This window comes from Eschscholzia californica, unplaced genomic scaffold (assembly GCF_041429995.1).
Source record: "Eschscholzia californica isolate CP2 unplaced genomic scaffold, dmEscCali1.0.p SCAF_5, whole genome shotgun sequence".
Classification (NCBI taxonomy): domain Eukaryota; kingdom Viridiplantae; phylum Streptophyta; class Magnoliopsida; order Ranunculales; family Papaveraceae; genus Eschscholzia; species Eschscholzia californica.
In genome coordinates this window covers 35,119,695-35,146,070 of record NW_028238472.1, presented here as the reverse complement: position 1 = coordinate 35,146,070, position 26,376 = coordinate 35,119,695, and the positions used below count along the sequence as shown (strand labels likewise).

The following is a 26,376-nucleotide window of genomic DNA, read 5'->3' as shown; positions in this document are numbered from 1 at the left end:
TACTTAATTTGGTTGTTACACCTACATTCTAGTCTTTTGTTGTATTGAACAAATACAACGTCATTCAATCTTTATTGTGTAAATTTATTTCTCTTCTCCAGATGAGTTTGACATAAATGTTAAAATTAGATCATATTCTTGGAATGAATTTGAAATATGATTCTTACATGATCAAATGCACCAATTTCGCTCGCATGGTGATGCACTGCATGTTAAGATAGATGCCGTCATTACAAACTTTGTAAGCGCTAGAACGTCTCAACGGAAAGATGACCGCCACTCTTTTATAATATTGTGTCATTATGAAAAGTTTGAAAGTGTTAGTATTAGTATTACTATGACTATTTAATATAAAAAATTACGAGGCATGGTATTTTTCTTGCTCTCACGGTTGGAGGCGAGCCTAATATGGCATTTCTGTCTCTATACTTCCTTAATTCATTAAAATTTGATCATGCGCTTTAGGATTAGGTACAAGCTTATCGACCACTCTATGTAATCCCTTCCTAATTTTTAAATATTTTGCATATATCTCTATATCATGCCGAAGAATGTCATAAAAAAGTGGGATTCAAGTAATATCTAGTTGCATGCAAGTAATGGTGAAACTGATTATCCCGCCTCTTGTGAACCATCTCAAAAATCTTCACTGTCATGTTCTTCAAATCTACCCCCAAGTGATTTTCGATTTTATCTTTAACTTTACTTATCGTTTTAAAAAGATAACCTATACATGGTTTTTGTTCGGTACCTATCGAACAAACAACATCAACAAATAGAGCCATCACTAGACATGAAAAAAGAAATTCATTTCAATATTCATCTTTTGTAACTAATGTCATTATTCTTTTTTCAACGATCTTCTTTGCATAATTTGAGTTAAGCCATTTGGTGGTTGTGAACAACATTTGTATTGCACTCCTATTTTGATGGATGCTCTTAAGAGTATAAAAGAAAGTAGAAAATCTTGTTACATGAGATATTATATACATATATATATATATACAACTCGCTTTCATTCATCAACTCACGCATCAAATCAAGGACTCTTCCATGCTTGTGGATAAAAGTTATCAAGCTACAGTCATGAAAAAAGAACGTCATTCCAAAACTAATCTTTTGTAACTAATGTCATCATTCTTTCTCCAACGACCTTCTTTCCATAATTCGAGTTAAGACATTTGTTTGTCGCGAACAACATAATTTGTATTACACTCCTGTTTGGATAGATGCTTTTAAGTGTATAAAAGGAAGTAACAAATCTTGTTACACAAGATATATATATATAATATATATATATATATATATATATATATGCAATTCTCTTCCATTCATCAACTCGCGCATCAACTTAAGGACTCTTCCGTGATTGTAGATAAAAGTTATTAATCTTTTACCTTTGGTTATTGTCCGCTTTTATCTCTGGCTATGTTGAAAAGTCGGGACTAGTCCCAAACTAGGCGTCAGTCGCCATAGTGGCGCCTCGACTAAGGACCAGACCCCTAGTCGGGACTTATTATCAATAAAACTCCGACTCGCCCCGACTAGGGTCGGGTCGACTAATCGGGTCAATCAGGCTTTATAGTAGCAGATATGTTTTTGCTTTTTTTTTTTCATTCTTCAAACCGAGAACGACTGGGGTTTCATCCATCTTATCTTCTTCCCTCTTCTCCAAACACCAATCAAGCACCATTGAAGTACTTTTTCAAGCTATCTTCTCCAAACTTGATTCCAAGTAAGTTTCTCTCACTATCTTCTCCATTTTTCTTTTTACAACTCTTTCTCTTTCAAGAAATCATAAGTTGAGTTTTTTTCTATATAAACTGATTTTGATGTTAAGTTTGAGTTGTTACACTTCATTAATGTTGTATAACAATTAGGTTTGACTTGTAATGGTTAATTTATAGTGATTTATACTCATAATATGAACTGATTTTAGGGTTTGATTTTTAGTGTATTATACTTGTAATGATCAGAGTTTAGAGTGTAGGGTATGATTTGTACTGTTTTATACTCATAATGAGCTTATTTTAGGGTTTAGGGTTGATATTATACTCGTAATGGACTGATTTTATGGTTTATAGTCTGATTTTTTGTGATATTATACTCATAATGAACTTATTTTGTGGGTTAAAGTCTGATTTTTGGTGATATTATACGAGTTAATTCCTATATGGCCCCCTAACTTTGTGACCAGCTTCCTTTATGGCCCCCAAATTTCTGTAAATTCAAATATGGCCCCCTATTTTCATGAAAATGTCATAACTACCCTTCCCATTAATATATTTTCAAAATAAAATTAAAAACAAAAACCTAAATTCCACCTCACTTCCCTCTCCACCACTCATCTCTCTACAACTCACCTCTCTCTCTCTCTCCAAGTCAGCACTCTCATGAAGGTCGCCGGTCGGAAAATTTTCCGGCCGGCCACCTTCAAACTTAAAAAAAATAAATTTTTTTTTTTTTTTTCACTCATCTCTCTCTCTCTCTAAAAATTCCGGCGAAGGGAGTTTCCCTTCGCCGGAATCTGGTCTGTTGAAAAACAGACCGGTCTGTTCTCTGTTCTTCAACAGAACAGACCAGATCTGTTGAAGAACAGACCAGATTCCGGCGAAGGGAAACCCCCTTCGCCGGAATTTTTAGAGAGAGAGAGATATGAGTGAAAAAAAAAAAAAAAAAATTTTAAGTTTAAAGGTCGCCGGCCGGAAAATTTTCCGGCCGGCGACCTTCATGATTGTGCTGACTTGGAGAGAGAGAGAGGTGAGTGAAATTTTTTTTTTTTTTTTTTTAAGTTTGAAGGTCGCCGGCCGGAAGTGAGGTGAGTTGGAGAAAGAGAGAGAGGTGACGTGGAGAGAGATGAGTGGTGGAGAGGGAAGTGAGGTGGAATTTAGGTTTTTGTTTTTAATTTTATTTTGAAAATATATTAAGGGGAAGGGTAGTTATGACATTTCCATGAAAATAGGGGGCCATATTTGAATTTACAGAAATTTGGGGGTCATAAAGGAAGCTGGTCACAAAGTAGGGGGCCATATAGGAATTAACTCATATTATACTCTTAATGAATTGATTTTGTTCCTTTTTTGGTTAATTTTAAATAATAAAGTCCTTGAGCGATGAATTCTACGAGTATTGGATCTGCTGATGCTAGTAGTGTTGCTCTGGTGAAAAGAAATTTCATAGACATAGCATGGGAATGGGGAGAATGTAGGAATGTTAATGACAAAAATTTGGTATGGTGTAAGTTATGTGAGAAGAAGTTGTCAGGAGGAATCTGTAGACTTAAGGAACAACATGTTGGCAAGAAAGGAAATACTTTACCATGTGGTAAAGTTACTATTGAGATAAAGAACAAAATCCAAGAACAAATGGATAACTATGGAAAGAAAAAATCGAAAAGACTAGAATTAGTAAAATCATTCGAAACCATGAGGTTTTGGGTGATGATGATGATGAGGGATGTGATGAAGATGTCGAAGATGAGGGTGAAGTATTGGCGAAGGAATCAAATACTGTTAATGTTAAAGGAAAGAGTTAAAAGAGAGCAAACAATGTTAGAGGTTCTATGGATGTTTATTTTAAGTCTGATGCTAAGAAAATGAAACAAGACACTCTAGATAGAAACAATCCTCATAAAATAGAGTTGATACACAAGTCTTGGAAGAAATATGCCATTTGGACAAATGAGGCTGGGATTTCTTTTAATGCTTTAAAATTGGATAGCTACAAAGACTTTACAGATTCAGTTGGAGAATATGGAAGATTCATGCCAGCTCCCTCTGTCTACCATATTAGAACAACCATGGTCAAGGAGATGTTGAAGGAAACAAACACCTATGTTGAGTCTTTTCGAAAACATTGGGAGAGCTTTGGATGTACTATAATGTCAGAATTTTGGACTGATGGAAAACGTAGGTGTTTGATTAATTTCTTAGTGAGTTGTCTGAAAGGAACATTTTTTTTGAACTCCATTGGTGCATCTGAGTATGTTAAGGATTCGAATCTCATTGTGGGCATGATTAATGATGTGATTAAATTTGTAGGAGAGAAAAACATTGTTCTAGTATGTTTTTGGATTATTATTACTTCATTCGATATCATCTTTAATTACTCTTGCTCTTACAATCTTACTATACTTTTCTTTTGTAGTTTATTACCGATAATGCTGCTAATTACAAATTAGCAGGCAAGAAGTTAGTGGAAGAACATCCTCGTATGTTTTGGTACTGCACATTGTGTGAACTTAATGCTTCAGAATATTGATGATGATTTACCGAAGATAAAGAGTGTTTTAGCTGATTTCAAATATGTTGTGGGGTTTATATATAACCATGTTAGAGTATTAAACATGATGAGGAAACTTACTCTCGAGAAAGAGTTGCATAGATCATGCATTACTAGATTCACCACTGCTTTTTATACTCTGAAGAGTGTTCATATGAATAGGTGTGCTATACAAACATTGTTTGTAAGCGAACAATTCAGAAAATTAGATTTTGCAAAAAAAAATGGATAGACTGAAATGTGCAAGGATAGTAGGTAAAAGTACATTTTGGGCAAATGTAATTTTTGCAAGTCGAGTGTTGGCACCACTTGTTGATGTTTTCAGGTTGGTGGACACTGAGATAAAACCGAGTATGGGCTACATATACGAGGCGATGTCTAGAGCAAAGGAGCAGATCAAGAAGAACATTGGAGATGACCACATTGCATGTGCGAAAGTTTGGGGTATTATTGATGAAAGATGGGTTGATCAACTTCAACATCCACTGCATGGAGCCGCGTATTATCCGAATCCGACAATTTATTATGATCAAGGTTGGAAAAAGTTGAGACCAATCAAGTCATGAACAGTGTATAACTTGTCAGTCATAAATTAATAGATGTTGATAAGATTGAGGAAATGCAAATTGAAATGCTCCATTATAGAGATGGAAGTGGCCTATCAAAACCACTGGCACTGAAGTTAGTCGACAAGATGGAACCATATGAGTTTTCTTCATTATGTTATACTTTTTTTGTACTTATGTAGCAATAAGTTTTTTTCTTTATGGCGCAGATCAATGGTGGACGCAATATGGTGGGGGGGGGGGGGGGGGGGGGTAGCCTATTTTGTATGATTTTGCAAAGAAGGTCTTGAGTCAAACATGTAGTGCTTCACCATGTGAGCAAAATTGGGTGCATTTGATAATGTAAGTAGTATTTCAATTTCTAGTCTTATTCATATTTCAATTTATAATCTTATTTCTTTTCATTAATTTATAATCTTGTTTATTAAGGTGCATTCAAAGAAGAGGAATCGCTTCTCGCAACAAAAGTTGAATGATATTATATTGATACAATACCATAGAAAGTTCCTAGTTCGAAATTTTGCTAGGGACAATGCTATTGGGCCAAAGAGAGATGTTAGAATTGATCCTATTATTCTAAGGGATGTTGACGACAATGATGAATGGGTAATTCCTAATGAGGAAGAACTTTAAAATTTTGTTCATGCCGGCGACACCCTCACATGGGAACAAGTTTGAGCGGCTCAAGGGGTGACTGATATAGGGCCAAGAGCGAGGAGCAAATCAATGAGGGAGTCTACTTCTTCTACTCCTTCTGGATCGGGTACTCAAATGGAACTTGTAGACGAGGATATTTATCTTCTAACAAATCTTGAAGTAGCAAATTCATGCAATGTTCCACACAAGGTATGCAATACAATTTCAGATATTTCTCTTCTAACAAAGAACCCGCCAGTTTAAAATTCACGCAAGTAGCAAATTCACCTTTTAATTCGTTACTCGGATAAGGATTAAACTTTAAAGTATTCAAAAATCAATTGATTACCTGAAGTATAATATTAAGTCCCACACCTTCAATCACATCAGACATTTCTCCAACGATTTAATTGTATCCTTAATTTCATCAGAATCATCAATAAACTTCAAAAACACAGTACCCTTCGAATAATTGTCTAAAAAATTAATCAATGCTCACCCTTTACTATTTGTCCAAACGTCTAACATTATAGAACATCCATATGTCAACCAGTGTGACCTAAAGTCCTTAATAAATTTATTCGCTTTCTCTAAGTGATTATCGAATAAGTTAGTCGGTACTTGATGGTAAGATGGTACCGAAAAGTAAGTACAATTAACTTATAAATGTTAACGAGTTATATATGATGTAGTTTTTATATTGAATTTAAATATGAAATTATTTTACCTCTTTCATATTCCTCAATTGCATGAATCGTTTCTTGGAAGCTCTTATAATGCACCACATTGAATCGAATCCCGCTTCTAACATCCATCCAGTAATTGCTTTCCAACTTCTTACTTCAACTTTTCCTTAATAGGATTAATTTGCTCAAGTGCGGTTTGCTTCATCTTATCAAAATAAGGCTTCATATATTTATCCTTGAGAGCTCTAACATCACTTGCTACTTCCAATTTTTTTTGTAGGTTGTACTTCAACTACTTCTTCGACTTCATCATCTCCTTTAGTCACCGCAGGTTCTCATTGTCAAAGAATTCATTCATTAATTCCATTTTTTTATCCTTATTCTCCTTTCACCAAGTTTTGAATTTTTTTGATGATCCCAATGGTTGTTTAGGATCTGCCGCTACTTGTTTTGACTTTTGCGTAATATGTTCCTTCAATCGAGTAATCCCTCTATGCATTCTCTTAGCACACAATTTTCATGTAATAACCCTTATGTTATTAGGGTCTTTCAATTCCCCTCATTGCCAAGCAATGCCCTTATTACTATCACTCCCGGAAGCCATTCCTAGTCTCTTAGGATCATATAAATTCATTGAATAAAAAAACACAAAAAAAACAAAATGTTAAAACTTGAATGTGCAAATCTGATTTAATATAGTTATATAAAACAGAATTTAGCTACATAAACAATGACTTAAATTCAGATCTTCATTGGAGTTGGAACGATGGTGGCATTGGAGTTGATGGCGGTGGTGGGAGGGGGAGAATAGGGAAGAAGTTTGTATTATCCCAAAATAGCGGCCTTACGATATATATGAGAAATTAAACACACAGTGTACGCATTTCCAAAATCTATTGCATGCCCTGCTTTTTCTTGGTCTAATCAGGGAAGCTTGTCAGCTGGTTTATTGCTTGCTTTGTTGATGTTGGAGAACCTGATGCTACTGAATCGTGGAATTAATTTCTGTACTCGTTGAATATGTATTACGGACTGCCATTGGATTGTTCTTCAAGCATCATGAAAATGCTAGACTAAGTTTTTGGTGTCGCTTACGATGATGATGTGTTTATGTTAATTTTTGTTTCCCATCTAACTCCTCATAAAATAGCCTTGGCTACACCCTCTTCACCGGTTCTTTCTCTAAGATTTGATGTTTTAGCCATAATGAAGTTAGCATTATCAATTAGGTAATATTAGTAAATGAGACATCATTATCAATTTTATAAGATCCTAAGGATGGTTAGAATTTGTCTGATTACGTGTGAGCATGATGTGGGGATATTTTGAAAGTAATAGTCGGATCGAGCTCTATAGATGAACTATAAAATAGTAAAGAAGTGTATGTCATTCTTGGTACATATGATGTTATCCAATTCTTTCCATGAAATAATATAATCTGACACAGATACAATGTTAGTAGAGGTAATATCAAAATAAAACCGTACATTTTAGCAAAGTAGTAATGAAAGAGAGCATATTCAGTGTATTCAATGGTATTACAAGATAGACGATCTATTTGATTTTCAATGAACTTTCCTATTCGTCGCGCACCGGGACGGTCCCGGTGCAACATTTATATAAAAGGGAGAATTGTGTGGAATGGTTTTAACGTGTCGTATAAAATTTCAGTTGGTGTCTTGATCAGCAATATAAGAGATGAAGACTGACTTGTTTCTTGTTAATGGAAGTAAAGGGAAGATAAAAGTTGAAATTATTAGATGGTTACATATATATATATATATATATATATATATATATATATAAGGTCAAAATGGAAATTAGGGATAAATTGGTTTGTATTAAGATGGGGACAAAAAAAATAGAGATATTGATGGCGACCATCTCCTTAGTGGGCCTCTCGGCCAGAACATTAGTGGGCCTAACGGTCAGGTTACTACATTAGCGTAGTTTCCAAATTTTAGTATTTAGGGTTTCCATATTTAAAGTCCTAGCAATCAAGGAAAGTATCTTTAATAGTTATCTTATGTTCTTATTTGAGTCTATCTAGAAAAGTCTAATCTCTATAAAACAGAAGTCTGGTCTGTCTTGTTAGGTATTGAATTGAATCATCAAGTACAAAATCTCCTTGATTGCATCTTCTTCTTTAATTATTTTAGTTGTTTTTCGTTTATTTATCGTTTAATCGTTATTTCATCAGCTTTATTTCATTAGTTTAGTTTAATAAAAATGGTGGATTCCATTACTTTTATGCTTTCGTAACAATCTACATCAGCTAGTATTTAGAGCCTCAAGAATAGGGAAACAAATAATTTTTTTTTAGATATTTCTCTTCTTGAATGCTGGAAATTTTTTTCACGTTTAGACTGGGATTCCTTTCGAGATTCAAAACAAGTCTATGTTGATCGAAAATGAAATTTTTTCCGGTTATTTCACTCATGTTTTGCTGAGTTATTTCACTCAGCAAAACACTAGTTTGGGGTCTCTATGGATGCTTATAGAGTGAATGGAGATTCAAAGGCAGCAATGAAATTGTTTTTAGGAATAAAAGAGAACTGAGTTCTCGCAGACGAAGAACTCTACAGCGCATTATTGAGCATTTTCTAGGAGGCTAGGCATTAAAGCTTTGTTGGGCGATTATGAAAGAGATGATGCGAGTTGGGTATAAACCTAGTGTATCATTATGCAGAAATTTGCTTTCTCTATTAATGAAAGAAGACATGGTCTACGAAGTAGAATCTCTGTTCCGAAAAGGATTTGTCAATGATGAAGAGAGTTTGGGATTTTCATGGAGACATTGATCGACAAAGGGAAGCTTTTGGTAGCTCTTGAACTCTTAAAGAACATACATGTATCTGGTTTCATGTCGATGGTTATGTTTTTGCATCTTTAATTCGTGGTTGTGAAAAAATTGGCCTGATTGATGATACTGAGAATATATTTGCTAAAATAAAAAAAAATTGAGATGGTTCAAAAGAAGGGAATGGTTTTATCTCCTCATGAGCATGAACTACTTACAAGTTCTTGGTTGTATTCACGGAACCAACGGGAATTCACCCATCACGTATTCGATATAATGTCCCTTAAAGGTTATTCACCTACTCGATTGTGTCCGTTCATTTGAGAAGTCCATCAGACATTAGTTCTTGATACATTATTTATTTCGGGTGCAATCTTGATTTTGTGTGTTGATTTGGCTACGATAATTACGGCCTGGAAAATTCATGTGGGAATCTCAGTTTATTATCATCACGAAGATGAATGTGTGAAGATTGTTCAAGTAATAAAGTGGTTCAAAGATTTCAAGGCTAATTGTTCCATCGAGAAGGATGTGGTATTTTCACTCCTTGTATTCGAAGATGGTGGAATACGGTATTTTCAAAATCTTAACAACCCCGTCTTATACGTTTGGTGTGGGAGGACGACATTTATTGTTTTTCCAAGAACAAAAAAGGTAGTATATGTGGTTTCTTTCATCAAACTCAAAGATGACGGGCAATGTCGCAATTTATTGGACTTTTATGCACTATTACTGTTTTTGGAAGTACCTTGGCATCATACAATTCCGATTATATTTGGTCTTATGGTCCTTATTTGTCTTCTTCAACTTTTCGGCAAATCTCGCGTAAAGTGAAAACTAAGGATTGCCTTCAAAATCGTCGCCAATGTTACCTTCCACATCGCAGATATATATCCGTATTACTTGGACGGTCCATTTTATGACGACACCAACTCGGGGGCAAGTTTTTCCTCGGCGGGGGAGTATGATGGCGGCCATCTCCTTAGTGGGCCTCTCGGCCAGAACATTAGTGGACCTAACGGCCAGGTTACTACATTAGCGTAGTTTCCAGATTTTAGTAATTAGGGTTTCCATATTTAGAGTAATAGCAATCAAGGAAAGTAATTTAATAGTATCTTATGTCCTTATTTGAGTCTATCTAGAAAAGTCTAATCTCTATAATAGAGAAGTCCAGTCTGTCTTGTTAGGTATTGAATTGAATCATCAATACAAAATTTCCTTGATTGCATCTTCTTCTTTAATTATTTCAGTTGTCCTTCGTTTATTTATCGTTTAATCGTTATTTCATCAGCTTTATTTCATTAATTTAGTTTAATAAAAATGGTGGATTCCATTACTTTTACGCTTCCGCAACAATCTACATCAGATATATATTATATATATATATTTTGGCTTGATATAGGTTTTTTTAGATTTTATAAAAGCTTTTGGGTTTTGCTGTATCTTTTCTTTTATTGTGGGTTGAATTTGGTAATTGGACCCAATTTTTTTTGGCGTAACTGTTTTTTTTTTTTTCTTAGATCAGTCCGATATATACCATATCTCATTTCATACTCCTATAGTCTTCCATGGAGGTACAATACTGAGGTACAAAGCTAACATCAGAAAAAATTGCCATTGTGGTTGTTGTGTTAGTCACCAATATAATTTTGGGTTATTTTCCGAAATGGTCGTACATAAGTACCACGTTTTGTGAAAGGGGCATGACTATTTATTATTTTGCGAAGGAGACGTGGACTAGTATTTACCAGTTAAGTTTTAACACCGTTTATTCTAGCTATATTGTTTAAAATTTAACACCATTAAATCTAACTCCACTAAATTCACAAAAGTGAAAAATTATAACATTGACCGTGAAAATATTATTTTTCAAAATTTGTTAGCTACTTCTATTAACGTAACTTTGAATTTCTTTTAAACTATTAGATCAAACAAAATGATCCACCTAAACATTTCTGGTGGAAATCGAAAGTTGGAGAAAGAAAAATGGAAAGATGAACTTAATGTGTTCCTTTGGGTTAACGTTGTTACGTCTACTTAACGAGTTAAGTGTTCATGCGATGCGAAAGTTAAATCTAACATTTATTTAACGGTTAATAGAGTCCATGACCCTTTCGCAAAATAATAAATGGTCATGCCCCTTTTGTAAAATCCAACCCAGTACCTCTCACAAAATAACCCTATAATTTTATACAATTGGCTTGAGTCCTAATCCTAACAAATGAATTGGTGTAGTACTTGAGCATCTTTGTTTTCCAAATATGAACATAAATTTTTTCTAAAAATATAGAAGTTCTAATTTCTCAATATTGCTTAATTCAACTAACATAAATGTTGGATCCTGATAGTTTTTCATTTTTTTTTTTTGTTGAGATGATAGTTTTTCTTTTGCTCACAGCACATGCACATATAATGCTATTAAAATTTGAAAAAAAAAGAGAATCAAAATAAATGATATTTTGAATCAAAACCTGTATGCACTACTTGAAGAGTAATGAAATAAGACCAATTCACATGAAACAAATCCAACATTCTATACTTTTTCATAATGCAGTCTAGAAAAGGTGTCATTTCAAGCAGAAAACAAAGGAGACGTCTAGTTCAATAAAAGTCTTCTTTCCTATTTGTTCTTAGAACCTAAGCTTGGTGAAGAACCACCTGTTCTTGCCAGTCTTGAACCTTTCCTCCAAGCGAGCCTTAGTCTCTTTGGCAGCTGTAATCTTCTTGTCGCGAGATTGAAGAACATCCGGGGTGATAATGTCATTGAGATCAACGTCAAGTGTGTAACGGGTGGGCATGATGTGGTTGTAGTTAACGAGCTTGATGAAGGCCTTCACTCTAGACTTCTTTGCTGTTTTTTTAGCTGAATCCTTTCGGATCACCTTCTTTGGGTACTTCGAAATCCCTGCAACCAGGCAATGACCATAAGGACGATCACGAGTTCCCTCATCAAAAGAACGAATGATCACAGCCTTGCGTCCTGCATACCGACCCTGAAGAACTACAACAGCCTTGTTCGGTCTCAAGAACTTCACCATTTTTTACTTCCAAGAATCCTAATTTTGCCACTCAGCCTGTCATAGAAATGTGCAATGCGTTATAACCAAAAGGTAGCTTGAGACGAGGATTCTCAATAACATCTCAAATACCATGCAAAATAATTATAATATAATGATAAAAAAAGATTCAGATTTGCAGTTGACAAAGAGACTTAACAACTCAACTGACATGATTTGTTTACTTTTTGTTAGGGTGAGTGTGTGGTGCGTATGTAACAGGCATAAGCATGGAAGCATCAAAATGCCTGCAACGACGCACCAATAATTTTTATCCCAGACTTGTAACTGTGTCAACCACTTTATCAAAGTTAAGCACATGACTAAGCCTGGATTAGCAATAATATTTTTCATATAATAGGGCAATCATCACACATAGGCAATTGCAGCTCACAAAGAGTCTAAACAACTCAATTTATACAGTTGTAGCTCAAGCCCAGAAAAAATTGTCAAGAATAACACCAAATGGACAAAGATTTTCATGGGTACTAAGTATAACAAGATAAAAGACTAATGTACTCATACGAACTTGGTTTTGATTTGAAGCACGCGACCTAGTGAGACTATTGAATAGAAACAATTAACTAGTTAAGAGTGTGGGGGACGTATGGAACAGGTATTAACATCAAAGCATCAAAATGCCTGCAACGACGTACCCATGATTAATATCCCAAACTTGTAACTGTGTCAACCACTTTATCAAAGTTAAGCACATGACTAAGCCTGGATTAGCAATAATATTTTTCATATAATAGGGCAATGATCAAATAAACAATTGCAGCTCACGGAAGAGTCTAAACAACTCAATTTATACAGTTGTAGCTCAAGCCCAGAAAAATATGTCAAGAATAACATCAAAAGGACAAAGATTTTCATGTGTATTAAGCATAACAAGATGAAGAACAAATTTTCTCAAAGCAAGAGTGTTTTGATTTTGAAGACAAACTATTGAGACTATTGAATAGAAATAAACAAATAGTAGTAAAGAGTGTGGGGGACGTATGGAACAGGCATTAGAATCAAATCATCAAAATGTCTGCAACGACGTACACAATTAATATCCCAGGCTTGTAACTGTGTGAACCACTTTATCAAATTAAACACATGACTAAGCCTGGTAAGCAACAAACTCCTAATTATATTATTAGACCACCAAAATTAAGATCCCGGGAACAATCCAATGAAAATGTAGATAATAAACAGAAAATCTGTGTAGAGAAAATGTGGGGTTCGAATGGAGCAGGAATGAGCATTAAGAAGCAACCACGTCTGCAACGACGAACACCATTCAAAAAATTCAATATCCCAAACTTGTCACTGTGTCTACTATTTATTTTTTTGAGGTAGACACATGACTAAGTATGGATGAAACTTTAGTTTCATAACAAAAGAGATGAAAATTTGTAAAAAAGATAAAGAATTACTATGAAGTTTAAGATGAGATTTGGTAGTAGTTTCCCAGTCTTGACAGTGACAATACTGCATAAGATAGAAATGAGATTTAGGGCATTGTCCGGGGTGGGCTAAGACTGGGTAAACAACTATAGCTGGGTATGGGACGTGTTAAGAAACAACTAAATATCATTCTTAACACTACATCACCAGCTTAATACACGTCAATTAGGGTTTACAAGATGGAGTAGCTCCATCAATATGAAGGAACAAATGAAACCACTCGATGAAATGATAAATTACTAGTTTAGATCAATAATGGTGGTTTCAAGAATCAAACAAGTAACGATTGATGCTGCTTAAAAAACATACGTGTATTTATATTTTATCTCTCTAGATTGGTGAAGGATGAAATGAAGTTACAGAAAAATGAACAAGTTAGGGTTTCAGAGACGATACCTGCCGATCGAGATCTAGATAGAGGACGACGGAGAGGGAGAGGTAGGAGAAGATGGGGTTTAAATAAGGTTAACTTTAAAGCTGCCCCTTAAAGTGATATTAGCGCATCCTCATGACAATTTTTAGAGGAGATTTGTGAGGAAAAGGGGCGCGAGTAGAACTTTAGATATGCGCCTTAAATTTACCAATATAGAGATTTGTAAAAAGCGCCACTTTAGGGTTTTAGATAAATTACGTATTTTACCCTTCACAATTTGTCTAATCCCTTCTTCCCCTAAACAGGCCGAGGCTGCAGCCTCAAGCCCGGCCCACGGAAAATGGGAAACCATAACGGCGCACCAACGACAGGTTATTGGGAAATTATATATACGCTTCCATTTCTACCTGCTATCCTCACATCTCCTTTAATACCTAAGATGTGAGTGTATTATGTATATAACAAAATGGTGAGTGCATTTAAAATTGGATTTTTGAGTTTAAGGTCCAAAAATAGGGGGGTAATTAGTCATATATCCACTCCTAAATCAATAAATAAAATAAAACCAAAATAAACCAAAAATGTAAAATAAGTCCAAAAATTCACTATTTGGTGGGCCCCATGCATCAATCTTTTAATTTTCTCTCAATTTTGCCCCTTCATAAATATTTTTTAACCATTGGTAAACCAAAGGTTTATAATGGTTGAGTTAATACAATTATTCTTTCCATAAATTTTATGAAAGAATATTTATGGTGGATATTTAATGTTAATCTTTATTTCCAAAACTTATATTTTTCTAAAGTAACCTACCAAATCAATGGATATTTACCTAAAACTAGTTTCTCTCTCCCAAACACGAGTTTCTCTTTCTGTAACTATATGTTCTTTGAATTCAAGAAAATATATTATTTCCAAAACTGATATTTGTCTAAATTAACCTACCAATTCAATGAATATTTACCTAAAACGAGATGCTCTCTCCCAAAAACGATTTTCTCTCTCTGTAACTCTATGTTCTTTAAACTTCAAGAAAGTATGAATTTGTGATTTGTTTTTTATCTCTACCTCGATTCAATTAAACATCTACAAATTTTTTTGTGAGGTTAAAAAGAAAACTATTTTGCTAGCATCTTACTGATTCTACTAGCATATTTTACATTCTACTAGCATCTGATGAATGAATTGGACAAAGTAGTTTAAAATGCAAATACTATTTAGCTAGCATCTTATTGATTCTAATAGCAATTTTTACATTCTATTAGCATCGGTTGAACAAATTTGAATATAGTAGTTTAAAAAGCAAGAATATTTTGCTAGCATCTTATGAATTTGTTACAATAGGTTAACAAATACTTTTTAGTAATTTTATGAAAGAATATTTATGGTGGATATTTAATGTTAATCTTTATTTCCAAAACTTATATTTTCTAAAGTAACCTACCAAATCAATGGATATTTACCTAAAACTAGTTCTCTCTCTCCCAAACACGAGTTTCTCTTTCTGTAACTATATGTTCTTTGAATTCAAGTAAATATATTATTTCCAAAACTGATATTTGTCTAAATTAACCTACCAATTCAACCACTATTTACCTAAAACGAGATGCTCTCTCCCAAAAACGATTTTCTCTCTTTGTAACTCGATGTTCTTTGAACTTCAAGAAAGTATGAATTTGTGATTTGCTTTTTATCTCTACCTCGATCCAATTAAACATCTACAAATTCTTTTGTGAGGTTAAAAAGCAAACTATTTTGCTAGCATCTTACTGATTCTACTAGCATATTTTACATTCTACTAGCATCTGATGAATGAGTTTGATAAAGTAGTTTAAAAAGCAAATACTATTTAGCTAATTAACATCTTATTGATTCTAATAGCAACTTTTACATTCTATTAGCATCGGTTGAATAAATTTGAACACAGTAGTTTAAAAAACAAGAATATTTTGCTAGCATCTTATGAATTTGTTACAATAGGTTAACAAATACTTTTTAGTAATTAAAATATATTATGTGAAATTATTTTTGTTACATTTTCAGTATTTTACTAGCATTTTCTTGATTCTGTTACCATCTGATATGAATTTGTTACAATAGGTTGATTCTAATAAAATTTTATGCTGGTAGAATCTTATCGAGTCTAACAACATTTTTAACATTTTATTTTAACGTTTGTTTTTTCTTACTCTTCACTACTGTAGATGATGAATGAAACCACCAATCGATTCTCTCTCTCTCCCACTCGATGCTTTCACCTTTTTCACTCGGTTTAATTTGGGCGCCGATGATGAATGAAATCAAAACCTAGTTCATATATTCGAAAGTGACGATGCTCTCTCTCTCTCTCTTCGGTTTGCTTTTTCCCAATTCTACTAGAAATATAAAAGAAAGTATTCTGCTAAACGGTAAAGGCAACTATTTTTCCGGAAGGAAAGTTTGTTTTTGAGGAAATCATTTAATGAATCTCTAAATATTATGGCATATATTATTTTAGGTTATTTTTTTTAACTTAGGATAGGTTAGGCAGTAAAAGAGAATGAGAGGATAGACATGTAATTTACTTTGAGTGGATTTATTTTCTATTTCAGATTATCTTTGGTCTCTAGACTCATTGATCATGCGATTTTGGACTTAAAACACATCCCCCGTTTAAAATTTCCCCTGGTCATTTTCTTGATTGATTAACTTGGATGGAAGTCCACACCCTTTGATGTAACGGTCGTACACCCCTCTTAAACCCATGAAGTCGTGAGATCGACTTGGTGGAAGCAGTTTACCATCAAGATTTAACCCATATAATTTAGGTAATATATAAAGTAAATAATATAATAAATTTGTCGGATTTTAAGCCTCTTTCATCATAATCGATTTCTCGAAAAAAAAAAAGACTTGGACGGACATCTATTATATAAAACAGAAGGGAAAACGATGACTGGGACAAACATCCTTTTTTAATAAAGGATATTGTCTAGAAGCCCTTCTCAAAATTTAGATTATAGTCCTTCGTAGAAATAAAGTTACCAATTAAAAAATAATGATCTTTTCCTTCTTAGAAATAAAAATTTTAATTTAAGAAAAAAGAAACAAAATAAATTTCAAGGGTTAAAAAAGAAATTAAAATCTCTCTCTCTCTCTCAATAAAATTATAAGTAATTAAAGAGAAAAGAAACAAAAAAATAATACAAAAAAATAATAACTAATAAAAATCTCTCTCTCTCTCTCTCTTAATATAACAATAAATTTCGTAACATTTGATTGATACAAGTGTCCGTGCCCTAGGGCACGGGATATACCCTAGTACCTCAACAAAAGAGGGAAGAAATATTTAAATACTAGGGTATGCCCCGTGCCCGTAGGGTACGGAAATTTCTATATTTATGTCATACAAAGTTATCAAATATTTTAGTCTTATACAGATATTGAAGTAATAAAAATATATTAAAAATAATAACCGAGATTATATTGAGTTGTTTGAAGGGGGAAAAGAGGAAAGAAAGAAAAATAGTTAGAGAGTTTACAGGGAGTGGGTAGTTATTCTGACGGACGACCGAAATTTATAAACCAAAGTTATGACATGGCACCAAAACATGTCATTTGTTATGTAGATACTCCATATGCAATCCACTCACATCAAGGGTATTTTGTTGAAGAGAGGAAAATTATAAGGCCCAAAATTCGGGTCAAAATAGCAAATGAAGCCCAACCCGGAATAATAATGCAAAAAAAAACCCAAAATTTGAAATTACAAAACATTTATGAAAATTTCTGAACAAAACACAATTTGCTCTCAACAATTTTGTATTTGCTCTCAACAATTTTGTAAATGTATGAACAAATTTGTTTTTGTTCACATATAATTATATATGTTGTCACAGTTTCAAAAGTGTTGTAATAGTTTCAAAAGTGTTGCCAACAGTTTAAAAATTGGGTTTTTTTTACATTATTATTCCCGAGTGGGTTTTTTTTCGTATTTGGGCCCAAATCTTGGGCTTTTCTTACATAGTTTCTTTGTTGAAGTCAAAGGAGATGTGAATACATTTTCTTTTGTTAACTGGAGATGTGAATACATATAACAAAAATGGGATCACATTTAAACATTTCCTCTTGTATCACATTTAAACATTTTTTTTGTTAACTGGAGTATAAAACTTTTAAGAAATGTATTTTATTGAGTAGAATACTGGTCAATATTGACCTGTCAAAGAAGCCAACTGATTGATTTGGACGCCACGCGTCAGATCTTTGAATAACGTACAAGCCAACTAAACATTGATATGTCATGATTTAAAGGTCTACAAAAGGGTGGATCTGAGTCTGCTTTTTTTTTTTTTGAATGGTAGTCTGCTTTTGACCTTAGCCTAGAAAGGGAGGTCTATAGAAGTCTGTAACTTTACTATTCCATTATTGACTTTCAACTTGCAACACAGAATTGATTCTTCACATTTCAACTACATTTCATTTAGTGTTTGGGCTGGGTAAATGTCCTTTTCAACAGAATATGAGTCCAAAATTTATGACCAATTTTGTGGGGGAAAAGAGATATAGAAAGGAGATATTGGGCTTGAATCACTTGAGTTGGGGCACGGGGGGGTTAGGGTCATTCTCCCTCCCACATAAGTCTGTAAGATGCAGCTGCTTATCTATTCAAAATTAAACTTCATTCCTTAAAAGAAGTTATTACAAATGATAACAAATATATCAAAGCTTAAGGCACAAAAATGGATGTACTTTGACCACTTGCACATAAAAAGATTACAAATATGAACTTCCCCACCACCATATTAGCTGTGTTACACACAAAACTAGACCTCAAGCACTATAAAGAAATAAATCTTGTTTCAGTAACCATACAAAATTGAGAATTATTTTTGGATCTTACTTACCGAATGCAGATACACCGAGACCGATACAACCCTGAAATCAAAATAGACGTGATTGCCGTTATTTTCAACTTCGGAACAATCTCGATCAAATTTTACAGTTGTCATTAGATATTGAAGCAGTGAAATAAAACTCAGAATGACTACTCACACTGAGCCAAGGAAGAAAGCTAGGGAAAGATGAAATCCAAAGAGAAACACCGCGACAATTGCAGTCAGAAGCATCGCAACTGATGTCGAATACACCTGCACATCAATACATTTTCCACCATTTTTTACTCAAAGAGTTATCTGCTATTTTCGAGTTCTTAAGAGAATAGGACTTCTTTCACTAATCAAATAAAATAAAGAATACAAACGCAACTTGGGGGAAATGATAGTCTTACCTTAACAATGTTGTCTGCATACTTCATGACCATTGATACAGCAATGCCACTGCACATATTCTTACTTGTATTAATACAATAATACATGCCAATAAACTTAGATTTGAGAAACAACATCAAGTCTAAAAACAGCAATCTTGATAGCGAATACCTGAGGGCATGGTTGAGAATCATGACAGTGGTAATGAATGAGTAGCCATGGAAAAAACCCCTGAACATAATACAAATAAATTTACACAACTGCAACACGAAAAGAAGGTATGGAGAAAAAAATGCAGGAACTAAACGAATGTGTTCCGATTTTGGTTGTTAGCTAACAATTATAAATCTGTCGGACTTCTCATTAGAGTTTCCCCTCAGAATATGGAATTCCAACAGTTTTCTTTATATCTTAAAATGAAAAAAAATGTCTTTGATAATGAGAAGTGCTCATCACGAGAATACCAAAACACAAGAATTACCCTAGAAAAGCATAAGATATTACATTTACACCAAATTAATCAAAAGGGAAGAAAAACCATTTGCATCCGAATAAGATGTATATCTTATAGTTCTAAAAATATAAAACACAAAACCTTGAAATCCAGAACTCAAAAAATGTACATGCATTATGATCCAAACAAAAACCGCAGTTAACTATTTGGAGCAGTATTTCCTTTCTTCTCTTTTGTGATGAATCCATTACACTCAGAGAGCTTTCAAACTCCCGAATTAGAAACAAACCGAGACATTTAAGAACGTGAAAGAAATATGATAAACTGGAATTTCTAATCGAAACTGTGAATTAGAAAAACTACGAAAATAGATGTTTTTAATTTTTTTTATGTTGCTCATAACTGTATAGCACAAATTTAATTGTGATTTCCATGTGAAATAAATTGCTAAGATTGCATCTTGCAGTAATTAAAATGTACTCATACTTACTTATTCATGACTGCATCAAAATCCTGAACAAAAATCGCTATGGCGTTGAAGAGCATCCCAAAGACATACAACCAAAAGTTCTGCACATTGATATTTCTTGAAGGGCGCTTCTTAATTATAGCCTGCAGAAATACAATAGACCCTTGGGACGAAAATGAATACCAAATCTTATAGTTGAAAAGAAAATGAATCAAGTGCTTTAGTCTCTATTTCACAAGGTGGAGTTTTTAACACTTGGTAGTTTTCTTTAGTGTATTTTGGTTATCGGTTTCACCATGTCCACGAGAAACGTTAGCTTTTCTTTTTTTCGTTTTTGACAACCATTGATTATGAAGAACATAACTCGGCCTTTATTCAGTTTCATATGGCATTTGTTGTAGGAAGTTCTTGGCAAATCTTGATGCCGTCATTTTAACTTCTGAAGTTCTCAACATTTCCATCGCTCAAAATCTTAGAAGGCAGAAGTGATAGTTGATGCAAGCAAGCTTAAATTTCAAGAGGGTGGATTGTTACAGTACGATTATCCACCCTTCTAGGAGGCTCCATCTTTAAAACTTAAGAATATCACAGATTGAATAAACAAACTGCAATAAAATCACGACAGATTTGCTAAATATTATACCTCTGTGTATACTCCTGCAAAACCACTTAGAAGTGCCATGACCTGCAAAACAAAAATGCACCACGTCATATTTCAAGATTTCTCTAACAAAAACTCTTATCCTGCTTGGACATATAAAGAGCATAAGTGGGAACTCACTATGGCCATTATCCAACCCTGGAGAGGAGTTTGAAGAACATGATCTGAACTGAAGAAAACATGAAAGATATTTAAAGAGAAATTATAAATTAAAAAAAAAAGGAAAAAAGTAACTCCAAAGCTGTATTATAAACAGAAATAACACTTACGAAGGGTTAAGTTGTGCAGTAGTACATCCTGCACATAACAAAACAAAAGCTGCCCATTGAACCTCGCTTAACCTGATATGAACAAGTGCTCAAAGAGTCAAATGACTCTACAAACTCTAGTATGAAACCTTTTACAATGAAAATTACCATCACTGTATTTGTTCTAGACTAAATATGAACGTAGACGAATAGTGTTTTAAAACATTAGACTCAACAAGCATCGATTATGAAATGTAACAGTTACTAAAAACTTACTTTTTCTTTAGAATGAGACGATATAACACGCCGGTACTGATAATGTTCAGATTCTTCAGTATTTGGTATCCGGGAGCATCCACGTAGGCGAAGATGTAATACTGCACAAAATAACAAAAAATCCTCTATATCATCCTAACACTCCAAAATCACTTTCTTCTCTTTATATAATATATACATACATAATATATATATATATATATATATATATATATATATATATATATATGCTTACCTGAAGTAAATTCTTGACTAGGTAGAGTGCTGCAGGGATGGGGTAAACAATTACTTCATCCAGCGTTGTACTCAACCTAACAAATAATCAGGATACAAATTAAAACACATAAGCAAGATATAAACTTGCCAACCATTACAAGGAGAAAGGAGAGATAAGATGCCCTTGTTGGGACTAGTGCACTAAACGAACTACTATCAATCACTTGCACTTCGCAGGTATCGTGGGCAGTAGCCTAACCAAATGGATGACACTAACTATAAAACCTGATGAATTGTTTTGGACGGTTAGGAAGAACTTGAGTTGTTCCTAATGCAAGATGCTGAAGATGTAACAAAATACCTTGCTGCTTGCTTACTCTACCTAAACTATACAGACTACACAATTTAGCACCCCCACCCGCCCACCCTAAATATGTGAAAATGTATAGAGGGTGAAGAGAATGCAATTTGAGGGATTGATATTAGACATGGATGATACTTACTTGTTATCATCTGTAACCCCTTCACTTCTCCATGTTCTTGCAAGAGCTGCAAGGGATAGCGCACATTTCAGTGCCTCCACCTGGTCCCAGAGGAAAAAATAACGTCAGAATAACTGCTTAGAATGAAGAAGAGAGAAACAATCTCAAAATTTGTTTCATAGGCGAACACTACACAGTCTTAAGTTAGAATATTCTCAGACTGCTAAACTGCAATATATCATAGAAGGCTGCTTTTCTTTTGAAGCCTCTCCTCAGAAGATAGGGAGAGCGACAAGCACATAAGCAATATTCATCTGACATTGACTATTACTTTCCTCACCGAGAAATTTGCTGTTGTCACACTATACTCATACTTCCCAGCTCTTTTAGACCACACGATCAATATTGCTTGAGAACTTGTAAGAAGTGTCAACGCGAGTGTGACGATTGACCTATCAGATTTGAGACTTTAGAATGACTACAGAAAAATTATAAACCAAATAAGTATTTGACATTAGACATGGTAACAGACTAACAGTTCAGCTAGCTCTTACTTGACCTTCCACTTGGACCGATCACTAAAGTTATTCCCAAAGGTAACCTTGTTATTTAGAGAAACTGCAATATCATTAAAAGAGTTAGTAACAAGACGAAGAAATATCTATTTGAAGGAAAAACGGGGATTCCCAAGGTCTTTCTAAGGACGGATCACACACCAACCATCCCTTTTGGGAATGGAAAAAAGAAATGATGGTCGCAGAACAAATGAGGAGAATACCCATAGGGATTAGGGTGTCTCGTCAAGATCAACTTTGAGCAGGGGAAAAATACCACCTGAAAGAGATCTGCTACGTGCGCTTTCCACATCATCTTCTACCACACCCTCATCTCTATCCTGCAAGAGGTGCATATTATTAGATGTCTTGATCCATGTTCATATAATCACTGACACTGACATGATCATTAGCTCCAAACCTCACTGGCTAAACAGGGAAAACCTTTACAGTGGTTAAAGTTGCGGATTTGATAGAGAATCTGATAAAGTATAGAACTTGCTGCCCCTAAACCTACAAATATCCTCCTTAAATCACATGGCTTTCGTTGAAAGACAACATAAAACTCGGGTGCGAGTTTGAATATTCAAATTGAGCTAAAACAGTGCATTATTAAAATAAGATGCACTTATTTTGTTGCAATAAAATAACTGGCTAATGAATCATGTGCACACTTGAGCAAAGAAAGCAGATTCAGTGCCATGGAGAACTGGAAGTTAGAGATTTGGGGAGTGAGTTCGATAAGTCTGTGAGGTGATCGTACCCAACCACCAAATTCCAGTTAAAATGTTAATTTTGCTCGGGAGATGCTTGATCTGAATTTTAAACAAATGAGTCATACATGAAAAATACCTAAAACTAAATCACCTAACCAGGTTCCAAATAAGAGGATACATTTCAAGCAAACAAAGTTAAGTGAACATGGAAAAGAGTAAATCTTAAATAAAGATAAAAAGTTTAGATCTTAATATTGTATGTAAAAAAAAAAAAAAAAGAGTAAGTAATAAGATTTGGAACCTCGTCTTTGATTTTTCTGTATTCCATTATGCAGTAATCAGGAAGATCTCTTCTCAGATCTCCCTCTCTATCTTTATCTTTTCTTCTTTCGTCAACTTGTCATTCACATCAACCTCCCTTCTGTTTTCTTATTCTTCTGCTCCCAATCAACAGAAGATTTCTAGGCTACGACTGCAGGGCGGAACTAGGATTTCAGGTCTGGGGGAGCAGACCCCTCATTTAAAGTTAGTAAAAAGGAATTAAGAGGAAGTTATTATACAATCTATCATCTACTACTTTGAAAACTAAAATCTAACGGAATGAAAATAGTTGTTCTCCTTCGTAATATACCCACTTGTCTGATATTTATTCAATTGTGTACCTACCAAAATTATACATTTTGTAAACTATATACAAAAGAGCTTAATTTGAAAAATGAAAAAGATAATAAGTAAAATTGAAGTAACATTTTCATTGAGATACTGAGTATTCAAAATTAATGCAATTATGAATCAACCTTTAGATTGAACATAAGTAGTTAGAGAGAAAACAAGTACAAACTGATTAAATTAATTGGTCAACCAGATTTGTAAGGAGATTAATCTTTAATTGAACGAACCACCAGAGCCACATTTGTTTCTGAAAGCTTCTTTTTCTTCTTTAATCAAGAACCCAAATTACTGAGAGAAAAAATCGGCAGGAAAAAAGACTTTAAAGAAGACTTCTCTCTTCTCTCTGAATAACCGTTTTTAAATCTCGGGGTGGTGGGCTCTCAAAAAGCGAAGCGGTGCCTCGAAGCATATGACTCGATGCGTAAAATACGTAGTTTTATATATATATATAGAAAAATGACTTCAAAGAGTGTAAAAACGTAACATAACATAGTTTTACTACCAATCTACCGTAATATAAAGTCTCAAGGGCTTCACAAACAAAAAACATACGTAGTTTTATATATATATATATAGAAAAATGACTTCAAAGAGTGTAAAAACGTAACATAACATAGTTTTACTACCAATCTACCGTAATATAAAGTCTCAAGGGCTTCACAAACAAAAAACACTAGAGTTTCATCGTCATAAACTCGTAACTCATAACACTTAAGCAAACCGAAAAACAAAAATAAAGCCATGTTGTCCAACATCTCGACCGAAAACAAAAGAGCTTTCCTCTTCAACAACAATAGAAAGTAGAAACAATCAAACAACAATAAAGATCGAAAATCAACAATTATAACTTAATGTCTCCCAAAAACAAATCAAATAACAACTCTATTAGTGTCACAGTAGTGTATATTATACACTATTGTGACCCTAACAGTGTATAATATACGATAAATAGAGAGAAAGATCTAAACTAATTTACGATAAATAGAGAGAAAGATCTAACCTAATTTACAGTCAAACAGTGATCAAGGAATGTCAATTTCATGAGTTAAATTCAGATATCAATCAGATCCAAACAATATTAAGGTTTCTACACTAGATTTTCGTTTCAAACTATAAGATAAGATAAAATAACTATGAATAATGTGAAGACATATACCCATTGAAGAACAACCAAAACCCTAAACACAAATTACAAAATCCATTGAAGAACCTCAAACTATGGTTCAAATCAATGATAACTAGATTTAGTTACATAAAATTACTAACCTGAATTTGGATTTTGATTCTTGAGGAGTAAGACGGAAAGAATTGATTCTTGAAGCTAGGTTTCCTTGGGTTTTTCTTTGGTTCGCTTCCTCCACTCTCTATGATCAAAGACGGATTCGTTCGAGGAGCATCTTCTTTTAGCGATCCATCTACTATCACTTCTACTCAGTGATCTATGGCTTAAACCAGATTTCTTAAAGGGGCGCCTTTAAAATTTCTTTAATCTGAAAGGTTGTCCAATGAGTCTCTGAGGTTTGGGAGGTTCATTGAGATTTGAGAAGGCCTAGGGGTGGGATTTCTGACCGTACCCGGATCCACCACAGACACCCACGTCTGGGACTGGGAGGGTCCGGGGACGTCCGATAACCAGCTCGGACAAAACCCATCTGTCCGAGAAGTTAGAAGTGGACGAACGCGGGCAAAGAACTTTGACCATCCATGAGTTCGGGCATTTACCGGTCTGTTTGTCCTTTAATTTTCACCGGTTTACTTCGTCCATGTAAACAGACGCATGTCAGAATAAATTATGTCTCTTAGACACTTACAGAGTTGCTTGTGATAATGTGATGTAAAAGATAAAACAAATAGTTAATAGCAACTCTATAAGTATCTCATTGATCTTACATGAATCAGATGCATGAGTGATGGTAGGATGACATCTCGATATTACATTCTTTTTTTTTTGTTGAGAAAACAAGAAAATTAAGAACTAAAAGAAAGAAAAGCCTCCCGATATGCCTGTTCCGAGAACCACATCCAGTTTCCTTTATGCGTTCGTCTCCATTTAGCTAACTGATCCGCCCTTGTGTTACTCTCCCTCGGGATAAAAGAGAAAACCACTTCTACTAATTCATTCGTCAGCTGGTAAATGATCTGCATAAGGTTTTCTGATTGCCAATAGACCGTCAATTCTTCCTGACGTATTCTCCTAATAATGTTAAGATTATCACTCTCAATTTGAATGCAAGGGATGTGATTGAATTTGGCCCACTGCAACGCCTTAATGATTGTCCAACATTCACATTCTTCCGCATTCTGACCCCTAACATCGTAAGCTGCAGCTGCCACAAAAACTGAATGCTCGTCCTACATAAAACAACCCACTCCAGCATTTTCGGTCACGTCTATGAAAGAAGCATCAACATTGATCTGGACAAAAGGTTTCGAAGGCTGTAACGAATGACTGCCCAACATTCACATTCTTCCGCATTCTGACCCCTAACATCGTAAGCTGCAGCTGCCACAAAAACTGAATGCTCG

The 26,376-nt window shown here is 34.2% G+C and overlaps 4 protein-coding genes across 13 annotated transcripts; 2 read left to right on the top strand and 2 right to left on the bottom strand.

Moving 5' to 3' along the window:
• Positions 1–3,113: 3,113 nt before the first annotated feature.
• LOC147538831 (uncharacterized) lies at positions 3,114–4,260 on the top strand. Its single transcript, XM_086643022.1, has 3 exons — positions 3,114–3,430; positions 3,721–4,060; positions 4,147–4,260. The coding sequence occupies exons 1-3, from the start codon at positions 3,114–3,116 to the stop codon at positions 4,258–4,260; spliced, it is 771 nt and encodes a 256-aa protein (XP_086499148.1).
• A 245-nt stretch (positions 4,261–4,505) lies between these two features.
• LOC147538830 (uncharacterized) lies at positions 4,506–5,480 on the top strand. The gene is made up of 3 exons (XM_086643021.1): positions 4,506–4,815; positions 4,881–5,017; positions 5,277–5,480. The coding sequence occupies exons 1-3, from the start codon at positions 4,506–4,508 to the stop codon at positions 5,478–5,480; spliced, it is 651 nt and encodes a 216-aa protein (XP_086499147.1).
• Positions 5,481–11,426: 5,946 nt separating this feature from the next.
• LOC147538829 (large ribosomal subunit protein eL27-like) lies at positions 11,427–13,957 on the bottom strand. The gene is made up of 2 exons (XM_086639347.1): positions 13,877–13,957; positions 11,427–12,043 (listed from the first exon to the last, which is right to left on the bottom strand). Exon 2 carries the CDS (start codon positions 12,005–12,007, stop codon positions 11,600–11,602), a length of 408 nt encoding a protein of 135 aa, XP_086495473.1. The 5' UTR covers positions 12,008–12,043; positions 13,877–13,957; the 3' UTR covers positions 11,427–11,599.
• A 4,540-nt stretch (positions 13,958–18,497) lies between these two features.
• Positions 18,498–25,298, bottom strand: LOC147538828 (CMP-sialic acid transporter 2-like). 10 transcript variants are annotated; one of them, XM_086639327.1, is made up of 16 exons: positions 25,117–25,298; positions 23,480–23,677; positions 22,743–22,803; positions 22,463–22,526; positions 22,249–22,360; positions 21,930–22,009; positions 21,446–21,521; positions 21,211–21,311; positions 20,956–21,027; positions 20,807–20,855; positions 20,669–20,710; positions 20,047–20,168; positions 19,274–19,333; positions 19,123–19,171; positions 18,888–18,982; positions 18,498–18,770 (listed from the first exon to the last, which is right to left on the bottom strand). In XM_086639327.1, the coding sequence occupies exons 2-16, from the start codon at positions 23,504–23,506 to the stop codon at positions 18,719–18,721; spliced, it is 1,062 nt and encodes a 353-aa protein (XP_086495453.1). In that variant the 5' UTR covers positions 23,507–23,677; positions 25,117–25,298; the 3' UTR covers positions 18,498–18,718. The 10 variants fall into 10 exon arrangements, with proteins under 10 accessions (XP_086495453.1, XP_086495452.1, XP_086495454.1 ...); XM_086639326.1 differs by having other exon boundaries at positions 23,480–23,650; positions 25,117–25,293; XM_086639328.1 differs by having other exon boundaries at positions 23,480–23,615; positions 25,117–25,286.
• Positions 25,299–26,376: the final 1,078 nt, after the last annotated feature.